Raw genomic sequence first — 13,736 nt, 5'->3', positions numbered from 1 at the left:
AAGTCCAATGTGTTGAAGAAGCAACAGCCCCAACCATTTACGATGATTAGGGATTTTCCATCCCCGGCACACTTTTAATGCTTCCCTGAGTTCATTTAATGATGGACCTTCCCCACCAGGCACTTGCAAAAGTCTGAAGAACGCTTTGTGTTCCTCTTCAAGTTCAACCCGTTATGTCGGCATTGGGTCTATGTTTAACCCCGTGACATGAGCAAATTCATTCAACCCAAACCTGATAGGTTGACCACCGACCACAAACCAAAGCTCCTTCTTATGTACCCTTAACTGGTTACATAGTAGGAAATGTACAACCTTACCAGACCAGACGAATTGGCTATCAAACTAGCTTAGAGATTATTCCAATAGGTACTTTCTTCGTTTCATCCCATGCATCATGTCCTATTGATTCTCTAATCGTAGGGAAATCTCCCATCCTGAAATTGGTATTAAATTCTCTAAACTCTAGATTAGAGTTTCCTTCAACGTATAGTCTTGGGGGGTAATCCCTTGCTTGTTTTTCAGAAATAATCACCATCGACATCTGATAAATAATATAATTCATAAGTAAATCATAAAATAAATCAGCCATAACATAAAACAAACTCATACACAAAGCATAACATAGCTCAACCACAAATACATAACTCAGACCTAAAGCACAAAATAACTCAGTCACCAATACAAAACTCAGCTGTAACTCAGCCATATCAACAAACAAATCAGCCATCGAATCGAATAGATCTAACAAACCAGCCGTCATTAGAGACGGCGACAATCAGCCATAAATCATCGATAAAAACCCACATTCAGCCGGAAAACTCGAAACTAAACATTTGACACATACCAGAGCGTTTAAACGAAGACGAAGACGACAAAGAGAGAGAGAGAGAGAGAGCGACGACGAAGAAAGAGAGTGCGACGACGAAGAGAGTGAGTGCGACGATGAATAGAGAGAGAGCGAGCAAATATGGCGAGAGATGACGACGAGAGATTGACGGCGACAGAGTGGACAATGACAGGTGTGACCGGCGACGAGAGACGACGAAGAAGAGTTTGTTTTTTTTTTTAGTATTGGCGGTTTGTGAACAGTGAAAACTGTTCACTTTCCCTCTCTTTGATATAAACAAGAAAAAATAAATGTTGATCTGAAAAAAAACTGCTTAATGACATGTTAAATCATATTTGATGTGTATTTTAATTTGTTGATTTGTTTTTTTTTTTTGTTCTGACCAAAATCGAAAAACAAAACCCAAGAGGTAAATTGTAATTACACCCAGGACACTAAATATTTGAGTAATTTTCAAAAAAATTATAGATATGAGTAATAAACCAACTTTTGGATAACATTTGAGTAATTCTTTCATAATTTAGTGATTGATTAGCATCAGAATTTAATATTGTTCCCTCGTAGTACACTGATTTAATAGATGCTTAGATTGAGATTAGTGGTCACAAAACCTAACAGTATTTAGGCTGTATTCGGCTAAGACATAAGTTGCAAGATTATGTTGGGCGATCGACAAGTTTGATAAACGTTCCAAAATGTTACCACTATCTTGGTCTCTTGCCAATAAGAAAATACCAACATAAGTGTGTAACTATATGTTTTGCGTTAAGCTATGATATTAATCTTAAGTGTGTAACTATATGTTTTGCGTTAAGCTATGATATTAATCTTTATCATTCGGTGATAGGTATGTGAAATACTGAACGAGGGCGTAATCATCGCTGTAGAGATAAGTTTAAAAAATGGAGTATGTATAACGTAAGACAAGTCTCCTCCTTAATAGTTCATATATCGATCCTCTCCTCTTCCGGTAATAACGAGATCAACTATGGTCTTAAAGTTTATATTAATCACAGATCAAATAAACATTGGACACGACAACAATGAACAACGAATCAATATTTGGACTTATTTTTTGAGGGTTGACGTCAAATGACATGTGGTAACATGTACCATAAAAGCTGTTGTGGTTACAAAAACCGGAGGTCCAAACAGGCGAAAATGTCTCCATCGGCCACCGGTTTATTTCTTTTTGTTTCTTCGCCTGTTAAACAAGTGATGTGAATGGCGTTTAGTAACACTATTTTACCTTTGAAATATCTGTTTTACCAGTTGTCTGTCACTCACGAGGAAAAAAGTTATGTTCCAACTTTTTTTGACGTTAAAAACAAAAATAGTGTAAAAAGGTGTAGTTGACTAGTTGGTAATCTTTTGTAATCTCCCCTTAACTAATTTGTCATTATTTACCAAATATTTCTACTTAAACAGGTTTATGGTACTGCTAATTGGAGTATTGCACCAACAAAACAAACATTTTAAAACATTATTAAAAATGTTTTCAAATATCAATTTTTCAGCCAGTTCTTGGAAATTACTTTGTATTCTTCAGTAAATTAAGGTAATTTTAACCCCACAAATAGTTTATATATTTTTTCTTTTTTCTTGCAAAAGTAGTTTTCATAGATATCTTTTAAAACTAGTACACCTTCATTTTCTTCTTTCCTTATAATTCTTTAAAGTTTATGTTTATATTCCCCTAATAATAATAGCTGAACCCCATATTTCTTGTTGGTTGGACGACGGATCTAGAAATGGGAAACCTAATTTTGACTTTTTAATCCTAAACAAATTATACCCACAATGCACCTAAATTAGAAAAAAGAAAAAAAAAAAAAGAAGAAAAAACACATCTTCGGTGATGTTAAATAATACAAAAATAGAAGCTAATATTCATAAACATTTCCATCATATATCGTTTTCGATATTTATAAAATTTGTCTTCTACGTTGTCAAAAAAAAAAAAAAAAATTGTCTTCTACAACAACAATAAAAATAAAAATTAGAGCCAAACAAAACAATAATAATGCAATACAATTACCATCTTGTATGAAAAGGACCGGGTCCTATGAAAGGGTAAGAAACTTCGAGGTCGATTGGAAAAAAAAACTTTTACTTTTGAGAATGAAAAAGAAAAGAAAAGATGAAAGCTTTCTTAGAAGAAACACGTGGCAGAAACGTGTACATTGTAAGAAATCTATGAGATATATAATTAAAAAAAATATGAAATAACATGTGAACGTAAACACAATATAAATGGAGAAGCAATAGGGTCAGAGCAAGAAAGAGATTTGTTTTTTTTTCTCGACCTTCCAAAAAAAAAAAAGCTCACATTCACATTCACAAGACACCCAAAGAAGCATTAAGTGCCTTCGTTCTTTCGTGTTTCTGTTCTCGTCGTCTTCTTCTCTTATTCTTCGGTTTCGTCATCTCTTCAGCACGGACACGGAGCCAGCCTCACAGTTACAGGTACTTTCATCTGTATCTCATTATTTTATTGTATTTTAGATTTTTTCTTTACTTCTCTCTCTCGTTTGGATAGGTTTAATCTGACCACAAAATTTATTATTTAATGAAATTTGTCGTTGATCAAAATAAAAGTGACATAAAAATAATTAAAAAACTATTGTTTAATTGAGACGAGAAAATGTTTCAGTTATTGAGATCCAATTTCTGAACACTTTTTTTCTTCGTGTCCAATAAACATTACCAATTTGGTTAATTCATCATTACGTTCTATGTAACAAAACTAAACATTCGAATTTTTTAACTTCAAAATGGATATGGTATATATATATATTTTTTTTTGTCGACCTCGGATATGGAATATTTGTGTGAACATTATCTAAAGTCTAAAACACAAGGAATAAAACAAGTGAAAACAGAGAAGAACAGTGAGTTACTGTGTTATTTGGGACCATATATTCCTAAAATAAAGGTTATATTTAGTCACTTGTATTGTACTTTTTTCGTTATCTACACAATCTCTCTAATATGAGAGAATATATGTTGTTGGCAAAACTATTGGTAGATAAAACTTGCGTATCATAGCTTTTGCTATTATGTGATTTTTGTTTTTTAGTCTTTCCCCCATATTGTTCTAACTTCTTTAAAAGAGAAAATTCTGAAGTCTTTTGTTTAGACGAGCGATTTTTTTTAAATATTTTAGTCATCTTCCTTAAACAAATATAAAGTTAATGGAAAATTAATTCAGCTAAAACGGAGATGTCATCTGAAGACACTAGTTGATTTGACTATAAATTTTAATCTTTCGTGTCGTTTTCAATATGAGTGAGTTCGAATTCACATAAAGTTGAGTTTAAAGTGGCATATATACTCCCACTAGCTAGCATGAAAAGACAAAAAAATATCAGTAAAAGTTTGGATTAATTTCTGAAATGACCTACGTAGATAACGTCAGTACGAAACTTGTAAATATCTTTGAAATTAAAGTATAACTCATCTTTTCATTTCAAAAAAATATCTTTATAATTACGTTTTAATGAATTTCATAAGAAAATATGTCAAAAATTCATATTAAAACCATCTAATTACGTTTTAATGAATTTTATTAGAAAATATGCTAGAATATCATTAAAAATTGTGGATGTTTACATCATACATTCTACAATCTTCCAAAATTATAAAATAATAATATTTTTTCTAAAAAAGTTAGTTTTGGATTATATATTATTAGTTTAGGGGATAAAGTATAGTGTTTAGAATTTAAGGTTTAATTTTGAAGATTAAAAGTTAAATTTTGATTCATATTTTAATACTAAAATTTAAGTTGAAAGTTTGAAATATAATGTTATTTTAAAAACTTTAGAATTGATATACTTAATTTAGAAATAAAAATTATTTTTGTGTTATGAGGATTATCCATTGTTTAAACTTGAGATGTTATCTTATCATATAAATATCATATCAAAATATAACAATGTATGTGACTGGCTAAAAATTCTTGAGTCGACCATTGCGTAATCGTATATTGTGGAATGTGGATTCTAGTCAAGATTGATGTGATCCCAAAAGGGACCAAACATGTTTTCTTTTCCTTATGATCTATTTTATCTCTATTCTCTCTTAATTTATCTTTTTTTCTTTGTTTTTTTTTTTTTGCTCTTTTATTTTTTTGTTCTTTCGTCACTGACCCATCATCGTCGATATTTTTTCCTTTTGAATACATCTCGTTAAAAAAAAAAACTTTCTACTTGTTTATATATATTGGCTAAGGGGATAGCCTAAACATATGTTGATATATTAAATGTGCTATAAATTCCAAAGAAAAGAAACATGTTTCTGTAGCAATGTTTTGTTGTTTGGGGTTATATGAAACTTAATAGAATAGATACCAATAAATAATTTCTTTTTCTTTTGTTTACGAAAACATCAATGATGATGAAGAATGAAGTATGGGACTTGCACCCTCATTTTTCCAACACATTAGACGTGTTATGTTTATTACAACATCTACTTTTTTTTCTTCTTGATTTTAACGAATTAAGTATATATCATTTTAAACCTATTTTGTGTTGGTATAAAGAGGATACTATTTTTGCAAATATTATTCATCCAATTATCACTAAAAGGAAAAAAAAAGTGAGTCTATTTCCTTCCTTCTTTTAGTCAACACAACACACTATTCAAAAATAAACATTGAATTAGTGAACTGTAATAACTAATAACTACCACAACCCAATTAAACGTTTCACTTTTCTATTTAAAAAAAATATATTAAAAAAAGTAATCTGCATTTTTCTGTAAAAAGTGACTAAAAATATAACATTTTAGTAGGAGTGATGTGTGTACACATATATATAAGTTATTTAATTGAATGCACATTTTTCTGTATACTTTACTGTATATGAAAAAGTATATGATAGTTGATTGATGTAGGATTAAACTTTATATTTAATATGAAAAAATATCTTTGAAGAGATAATGTATTATTGAATGAACATTTGTTGTGATATAAACTTGTGTCAAATATAGAATTAAAGGAAAAATTTGAGTAAAATTAATTGGTTGATTAAAATTGATTTGGATTTTAGGTGAGAATTGGAAGCTATGAAACAAATAGGGTTGGGGTACAACACGTAGAGCCAAGTCTAGTTAAAAGTGGGTGGACCCAATAGAGTCCAAAAAACTCCTTCGTAGGCTTCTTCCGTGGTCCGTGTTATTTTTTGGGGTCCCGCACCGCACCACACCACACCGACCCGATGACCTTATCCAGTAACCGGGGGACTCTAATCGGGCTTCCGGACCGGATTTTTTTATAGATTGCTTTTACACATTATCGACCAATGTGGCGGGTGGCGGCGGCTCCATGTACTTGCGTTCTTTTTGGTATCTCGAATATAAAACTTACTTTTCATATTCTTGGTCTAATTTTGATGGGTTTTATGTTTTTTTTTCTCTAATAGTTATGATTATGGTCATATATGTTTATGCTTTTCGCAAATCATGCACACAATTTCCTAACCTTAACCTTAAGTACTCTACGCAAATTTACCTGAACTAAATGGTATCCAAACCGATTTGTATGGATATCAATATGAATTATAAATATGAGAACTGAACAAACCCAAATCAAGTACCCGAATAGGAACCGAAGAAAATATCCAAAGTTGTTTTTGTAAAATATCGTAATGGATTTGGGTGATTGGGTCTATATATATGCTCATACATTTTCTTAAGACTAATATTTTTATCTGATTTTTTTTTAAATTATCATATGAACTGATAATCTCTAGGTTTTGTCTGAAATTTTTACCACTTGAGTTATTGACACGATATATAGTAGTAATTCAATACCATATACAAAACTTGATATCAAAAAACATGCAAATTCAAATACACATCAACAAATACATAATTAATCATAATAATAAACACAAATACATAATTAATTATAAGAATAAACACAATGTAAATCTTTAACTCTTATCTTATCCTGATTCTTATATTTATAAAGAAAAAAATTAACAAGAAAACAAAACATTCCCGTATATTCACGTTTGAACCATCTTGTTGATATGTGATCTCACCTTTCTTGCTCGGCTATTATTATATTACCCACTAAGCATACGAGCCACACCACCACCACCACCACCTGCTGGCCACCACTTCTGATTTTCCCACTAATTTCTCGATTAACTTTTTATTTGTTTAATTGAAACACCTGATTAATAACTTACCACGTTAATAATGTGAATATCTATAGTTAAATAACTATCAACGAATACGTAACACATAACATAACTCATTTTAATATTTGTAGAAGCAGTTGTTAAGTGGCGGTCCAAAAGTAAAAATCCAAATGGCTGATGAGAGCCTGCGACCAATTAGTTTATGTCAAGATCCCGTGAGAGAGTTGTTACACCAAGTCCAGTATTATGCACACCCGGCACCCCTAGTGTGCATAGTTTAAAACTTCTTTACTAATCTTTATAAAATGTAAACTCGTTTTATAGTGGCCAATAAGAATATATCAATGAAAAGCCATCGCGATCACCATAACGTAGTAACAAACTAGTTCTACGTTATCTTATAAAATAATTAGAGACCCAAATCCGGATATTCCTATAGTTTTATTTTAATCATCATAATTAATCATTGTAGATATTTTTTAAAAATAATATAAATATCCTGTTTTTTTTTCCATAAGTTTCCAAAATCAGTCTAAAACTTTGAATTTGATTATTAAAACAAAAAAAAATTGACCATAACGTGAGAAAAAAAAAACATTATTGTTACGCAATTATTTTTTTAAAAAAATTCTTACATAAAATGATGAAAAGAAAGACGAGGACTGACTCACGCGTTGTTTCCCAACTCTTTCAAGTAATTTTGGATTTATAGTCTGGCAAAAAAAATATATATAAAAAATCAAGATTTATAAAAAAAAAGTTTCATCACTTTCCTCTTTATTTATATAAAAATAATTTCTCTCCTTTTTTTTGTGAAGAATTTTGAAGATTATATATTTTCCATGTCTCCAGTTGAACCTACCGGAATAATGAAGAAAACCCATCGTCAGAAATCCCAGGTACTTTTTTTGGGTGTCTTTTTAAAGATTTTCTTGTCTGAAAAAGAAAAGGTAAAAAGCTGATTTGGGTTATAAGGTTTCTGATGATATTGAGTGTGTGGATATACATATATACAGAGATTATGGGCAAAGTTGGTGATGAGAAAGTGGTTGAACATAAGTGGTAGAGATCCTGAGTATGGTGCTGATAGTGAAGACGAATCCGAAAACGAAGATGCTCGACAAGTTAACGACGATGATGCTTCTAGCTCCGATGAAGAAGGTCCTCTCTCTCTCTCCTCTCCTCTGATGATGTTCACCGGTTATTTATTTTTTTCCGGTTATATAAACCGGTTTTATATAACAGGTAGTGGTGATGGTGGTAGAGAATCTAGGTCGAGGGAAAGAGAATCATCATCCAAGGTTTGTGAGAACGCTGAGGACGCCATCGCCGCGGCTTCGGCTACTGTTGTAGACGCAGCCAAAGCCGCTGCTGAGTTTATAAGCAATGGTAATGCGGAAATTGCATAGGTAGTTATAATGATCAGTGTGAGATTCAGTGTGGGGTGTTTTCTTGGTTTTTCAAGATCCCTTTGTTGGAATTTCAAAATCTTTTTTAACAAACTGAAAAAAAAAAAAAAAGATACAAATTTGTGAATCTTTAATTTTTTATTTTGGTTGGTCCAGATGCTCCAATGAAGTTACGAAGAAGGAATTCAGAAACATTAAGAGCACAGTACATTAACAACAAAGAAATAAGGTACAGTTCTTTTTTTTTTTTTTGTATTTTTTATATAGTACTATATAATATATAGATTCGGATTTTTTATATAGTATCTTTTTCGATATGTAAATATTTTTTTGTTGTTGGTTGGGTAAAAGGAGACCCTAACATGTCGGAATTTGTGTGCAGAGTATGTGTTGGTACGTGGAACGTTGGAGGAATCTCACCACCATCTGATCTTGACATCGATGACTGGATTGAAATTAATCAACCAGCTGATATCTACGTTCTTGGGTATATAATAATTTTGACTTTTCTAACGACATGGACAAAACCAACTCTGTTCAATATTTATGTTCTTGTGTTAGAGGATTTTTTAATTTATGTTTTCTTGTTTTGTTTTTGTTGGGTATGAAAGTTTACAAGAGATTGTACCTTTGAATGCTGGAAACATTCTTGGAGCTGAAGATAACCGTCCCGTTGCTAAATGGGAAGAAGTCATTAGAGAAGCATTGAACAGAGTTAGACCAAAACTCTCTGCGGTGAAAAGTTACAGTGATCCACCATCTCCTGGAAGGTTTAAACCTTTTGAGGAAACACATGATGTTATAGAGGAAGAAGTAGCTTTCGAGAGTGATAGCGATACTGGTGTTGAGATTCATCCCATTGACGAGGACGATGAAGAAGAAGAGGAAGCCGATAGGCTCTGGGCGCTGAAACATGACGGTGGTGTTATCGGTGAAGTCAAGACTCTTGTTGATCCCAATACTGGCTTACCGGTTGTTGAGATCAAGAGACAGTTCTCGTCTCCGAAGAAGCTAGACAGACAAATCTGTTTACGCGTTGATGATAGCTCTAAGGAGGATTCTACTCAAAATGATATTGAAACGCTTAAGCGGATGTTAAGTGGGAAAGAACGGATGGGTTTGAGCTGGCCTGAGCCACCGTTGACCATGTTAGATAGACAGCCGCCAATGAAGACGGTGAGGGAGAGGATGAACAGTGAGTATAGTGCTGAAACCGGTATGAGGACGTTGAATCGGATGTTAAGTGGGAAAGAACGGATCGGTTTGAGCTGGCCTGAGCCGCCTTTGAACATGTTAGGACCGTCTTGTGTTCTCGATAGACAGCCGTCCATAAAGACAACGAAGTCTTTGAGAACAGCAAAGTCTTTCAAGGCTTACAGTTCGTTTAAGTCTGTGGCCGGAAGCAACAACGGGATCCCGGAGGAGGTATTGGCTCTAGCGGAAATGGACCTGAAGTTACTAATGGAGAGGAAACGAAGACCGGCTTATGTGAGGCTAGTGAGTAAACAAATGGTTGGGATTCTTTTGACCATTTGGGTTAAACGAAGCCTGAGAAAACACATTCAAAACGTACGAGTCTCTACCGTTGGAGTTGGCGTAATGGGATATATTGGTAACAAGGTATATATAAAAAAAGCTTAGATATATATGCATCCATCAAATTTATGTTACAATATATTCAAAACTCTGAAATGGTCTGTAGGGAGCTGTGTCTGTGAGCATGTCGATAAACCAGACGTTCTTCTGTTTCATATGCACGCATTTAACGGCAGGGGAAAGAGAGGTTGATCAGATCAAGAGGAATGCTGATGTACACGAGATACATAAAAGAACAGTCTTCCACTCTGTCTCAGCTCTTGGACTTCCCAAGCTTATCTATGATCACGAGTAGGTCTTGTTTTTTTACTCTTTTACGAATATTTTGGTTTTTATACATATGTTTTACTTTACTTGTGTGTTTCACCTCTTTGCAGAAGAATAATCTGGTTAGGAGATCTCAACTATCGGCTTAACTTATCATATGAGAAAACTAGAGACCTCATTTCCAAGAGAGAATGGTCCCAGTTACTTGAATATGATCAGGTAACATATACACAGTCACACACACAATCTCAAAATGTGTTCTCTCATATTTTGGAACATAATGTTTTGTTTTCGTATGAATATGTATTTCAGCTAGTAAAGGAATACAGGAAAGGTCGAGCGTTTGATGGTTGGTCAGAAGGAACTCTACATTTTCCACCAACATATAAGTACCAAGCGAATTCGGATGAGTATACCGGGAACGATGGAAAGGCACCGAAGAGAACACCAGCTTGGTGTGACAGAGTACTATCCTATGGGAAAGGAATGAGGTTGGTTCATTACAGGAGAACCGAACAGAAATTCTCAGATCATCGTCCAGTTACCGCGATATACATGGCTGAAGTGGAGGTGTTTTCTGCTAGAAAGCTTCAGCGAGCGTTGACATTCACGGATGCAGAGATTGAAGACGAGGGACTTGTGGCTGTTCTTGTTTAAAACGAAGAAGATTTTGAGATTTCGTGGTGCTTGGTTTGTGTTTGATATTGCATATATATATATATATAATGCATATGAAGTATTGGCGAAAGAGACATTCTCTTTCTACCTACGGATAGGTTTTTGAATCTCATGTCGTTTTATACTGATGCATCCCATCACAGTGAGAAACGTTTACATTCTTATATCTTCTTTCTTTTGTGTGTGTTTGGTTTTACAGTTGTAAATTTAGTTGATATATAATGAAATCAAGAACATTTCACATCCATGCTTATTATTATTCTTAGTCCTAGTTATTTTAAAATTAGCAAAAAGAAGGCCATTCCCTGTCAAGGCCAAAAAGAGAAATGCACCAGCCGGGAATCGAACCCGGGTCTGTACCGTGGCAGGGTACTATTCTACCACTAGACCACTGGTGCTTCTTGTTTACCTTATAAAAAACTTCCGTCAGAACAAGTTTTATTCAATGTTGTGTTTTGAAAGTTTACAAACCTCTCTATATATACAAGGAAAGAATAAAACATGAACTGTAGATAATTAAGAATTGCAATATAGATAGTCTCCTAGTTTTTCTTTTTTTCCTTTTATCTATTTGGATAAACTTTCTAGGGATTCAATGCAAGTCTTGTTCTTCTTCATCTTTTTTAATGTAAATCCAGAAGCAAAGGCTTTCTAAGCCAGTACTGTTCAAATCTCTGCCTTGCATATTCCGTATAATCGAACTCAATCTTGTTCACATGTCCCTGCTTTGCATCAATATACACTAGAGATCAGTACTGGTTTCAACATTAATAGCTAAAAGTGTCTTAAAATAGGAATGAAAGAGTGAGAGAACGAACCGAGATGATTCCCCATAAGCCCCAGAAGATATGGTTTGCTAAAGTGTAGCTCTCTGCATCATTCAGCAACCTCTCCACTTCTTTCTCACTTGTTGCATTCCCTGAGATTAACAAAAAAAAAGATGAGGAATAAGTTTTATATGTGTAAAGTATGAAGAAGTATAAAATGGTTAAACGGATAAAAAACCTGTAGAGCCAAGGTATGTGCTAATGAACCTTCTCCGTTCTTCTTCTCCTGTTTTTTTTATCATTTATACACATATACACAATCAAATTCTGAGATACCTCGAGTAACAACATATTATTAAGTAGATGTTTATATGATATGGACCTGGATATAGAGTGTAGTCCAGAACATGAGGAGTGTCTGAATGATAATTAGCAGCCATTTCACAAAAGTGGTTTGCAATGTCATAAGCAATTGGGTTGAAACTCGAATACTCATAGTCCTGCAATCATCAGATTTATCAAAAAACAGAGCACTTTCTTGATGGAAAAAGGGAAAAGCTTCGGTTCAAAAAAGCTTACTATGATGGTAATAGCGTTGGTCTCTTCATCAATCATGATGTTACCGTACTGAAGATCATTGTGACAGAAACCAATCTCTTGATCATCCATAGTCAATCTATCCTCCAACAAATTGATTTCACCTTCCAAAGCTTCCAACCGAAACTCATCAGTCTCTATTGGTGAAGCCAAGTTCTTAGCCTCCTTGAGCCAAGTCCTGACAAAACAAAACCCACAATAGAGATTAACAAGAAACGTTGATTATACAAAATAAATAAATGAAAATTTGTTTTTTTTCTCTGTACCTAAGTCTTTCCCAGAGGATGATGTTCTTTGGACCAGGCATATCAAGCATGTGAAACTCTCTTAGCTTCGCAGCAATGAAACCAGATGTTTCAGCTATACGAAGATCATCTGCAGAAAGAGTCTGGTGAACGAACCAAACCAACAAATTTACGTCATACACAAAATCTCTCTCTCTATATATATATCATCCCCAATCTTGATTTCTTGAAACGCAAACAATATCACTAACTAAAACCTATCTTCCTCTGTTTTTCCTAAAGCCAAGAACACAAAAAAAAAACAAAAAATCAAACATTAAAAGAAAAAAAACGTACTCTGGCGTGGATGAACTCTTCAAGACGACCATCAGAGAAACGACCAAGAAGCTTAGGACCATAACCATGATGAGACATACACTCAAAGGTTTTGATTTCATCATCTCTGTTAAAGAAAAGGTCAACGCCGTCACCGTAGATCCGAACGAGAACTTTCCGATGAACATCATTATCTTCACCACCACCGTTTAAAGTAGGCCAATTAATCTGATAAACCTCGTTCGTCATAGCTCCTTTTAAAGGAACAACCTCAAGCCGCTCTAGATCTTCGACTACATCTCCCCAGCTTGAACCTAACGTTGTCAATACACGTTTTAGATCCTCTGGTGATGCACAACTCGGGATTAAACTAGTCTTCGTTTTGATCGCCATTTTAACAACCCAAAAAACAAATATTCTCAAAAAACCCAGAAAAAAAAAAGGTGAAGATTCGAAGGGTATGAGATTCTATCTGAGAGAGAAGATTTATCCACACAAACAAAAAAAAAGCTTTATGGAATCTTTTTTTTTATGGAAAGAAATGATTCTGGGAATTGAATTTTTGAACTTGACGAAATTACGTTTCTGGGTATTTTTTATTTATTTATAATCGAGTAAATTTATATAAATAAAATTAAAAAAACCCAGAAAGATAAGAATGCGTAGTTTCGTTGTTCGTCCCGTGTGCGAATGTGATACGATCTTTTTCGAGTGACGGTGTTTTTATATAAAAACGGTTATGGTGACCGACGGTTTTGTCGGAACCAATCAGGTAAATACACGTGGTTATTTACGGGCGTGCTAAGTCAACGGCGTAATGAGGCGGTCATTGTAAATAGTCAAAGTCAACGAATGTAAAATTAAAT

General features: G+C 33.7%; 2 protein-coding genes and 1 non-coding gene across 7 annotated transcripts; 1 reads left to right on the top strand and 2 right to left on the bottom strand.

The window, feature by feature from the left end:
- On the top strand, positions 3,116 to 11,191 carry LOC104701829 (type IV inositol polyphosphate 5-phosphatase 3-like). Of its 5 annotated transcripts, XM_010417573.2 has the most exons (11): positions 3,116 to 3,313; positions 5,899 to 6,193; positions 7,849 to 7,895; positions 8,013 to 8,157; positions 8,242 to 8,385; positions 8,562 to 8,634; positions 8,788 to 8,892; positions 9,017 to 10,025; positions 10,108 to 10,292; positions 10,379 to 10,487; positions 10,581 to 11,191. In XM_010417573.2, exons 2-11 carry the CDS (start codon positions 6,151 to 6,153, stop codon positions 10,923 to 10,925), a joined length of 2,205 nt encoding a protein of 734 aa, XP_010415875.1. In that variant the 5' UTR covers positions 3,116 to 3,313; positions 5,899 to 6,150; the 3' UTR covers positions 10,926 to 11,191. The 5 variants fall into 5 exon arrangements, with proteins under 5 accessions (XP_010415875.1, XP_010415877.1, XP_010415876.1 ...); XM_010417575.1 differs by lacking the exon at positions 5,899 to 6,193; XM_010417574.1 differs by lacking the exon at positions 5,899 to 6,193 and having other exon boundaries at positions 7,815 to 7,895.
- TRNAG-GCC lies at positions 11,274 to 11,344 on the bottom strand. The gene has a single exon. It is a non-coding gene; the product is annotated as a tRNA-Gly (tRNA).
- On the bottom strand, positions 11,364 to 13,551 carry LOC104701828 (probable choline kinase 1). Its single transcript, XM_010417571.1, has 7 exons — positions 12,892 to 13,551; positions 12,577 to 12,698; positions 12,293 to 12,488; positions 12,096 to 12,213; positions 11,952 to 11,999; positions 11,765 to 11,865; positions 11,364 to 11,668 (listed from the first exon to the last, which is right to left on the bottom strand). Exons 1-7 carry the CDS (start codon positions 13,261 to 13,263, stop codon positions 11,570 to 11,572), a joined length of 1,056 nt encoding a protein of 351 aa, XP_010415873.1. The 5' UTR covers positions 13,264 to 13,551; the 3' UTR covers positions 11,364 to 11,569.

Source organism: Camelina sativa, chromosome 7 (assembly GCF_000633955.1).
Source record: "Camelina sativa cultivar DH55 chromosome 7, Cs, whole genome shotgun sequence".
Taxonomy (NCBI): domain Eukaryota; kingdom Viridiplantae; phylum Streptophyta; class Magnoliopsida; order Brassicales; family Brassicaceae; genus Camelina; species Camelina sativa.
The sequence above is the reverse complement of the archived record's forward strand: the minus strand, read 5'-3'. Positions and strand labels throughout refer to the sequence as shown.

Bases quoted from the DNA above. Each gene is read 5' to 3' on its own strand.
- LOC104701829 (XM_010417572.2), top strand. From the start codon at position 7,637: ATGATGAAAAGAAAGACGAGGACTGACTCACGCGTTGTTTCCCAACTC. The intron at 7,691-7,814 runs GTAATTTTGGAT...TTTTTTGTGAAG, and splicing joins TTGTTTCCCAACTCTTTCAA to AATTTTGAAGATTATATATT. The intron at 10,293-10,378 runs GTAGGTCTTGTT...ACCTCTTTGCAG, and splicing joins AAGCTTATCTATGATCACGA to AAGAATAATCTGGTTAGGAG.
- LOC104701828 (XM_010417571.1), bottom strand. From the start codon at position 13,263: ATGGCGATCAAAACGAAGACTAGTTTAATCCCGAGTTGTGCATCACCA. The intron at 12,489-12,576 runs GTACAGAGAAAA...TTGTTTTGTCAG, and splicing joins ATCCTCTGGGAAAGACTTAG to GACTTGGCTCAAGGAGGCTA. The intron at 12,214-12,292 runs GTAAGCTTTTTT...TGATGATTGCAG, and splicing joins CCAACGCTATTACCATCATA to GACTATGAGTATTCGAGTTT.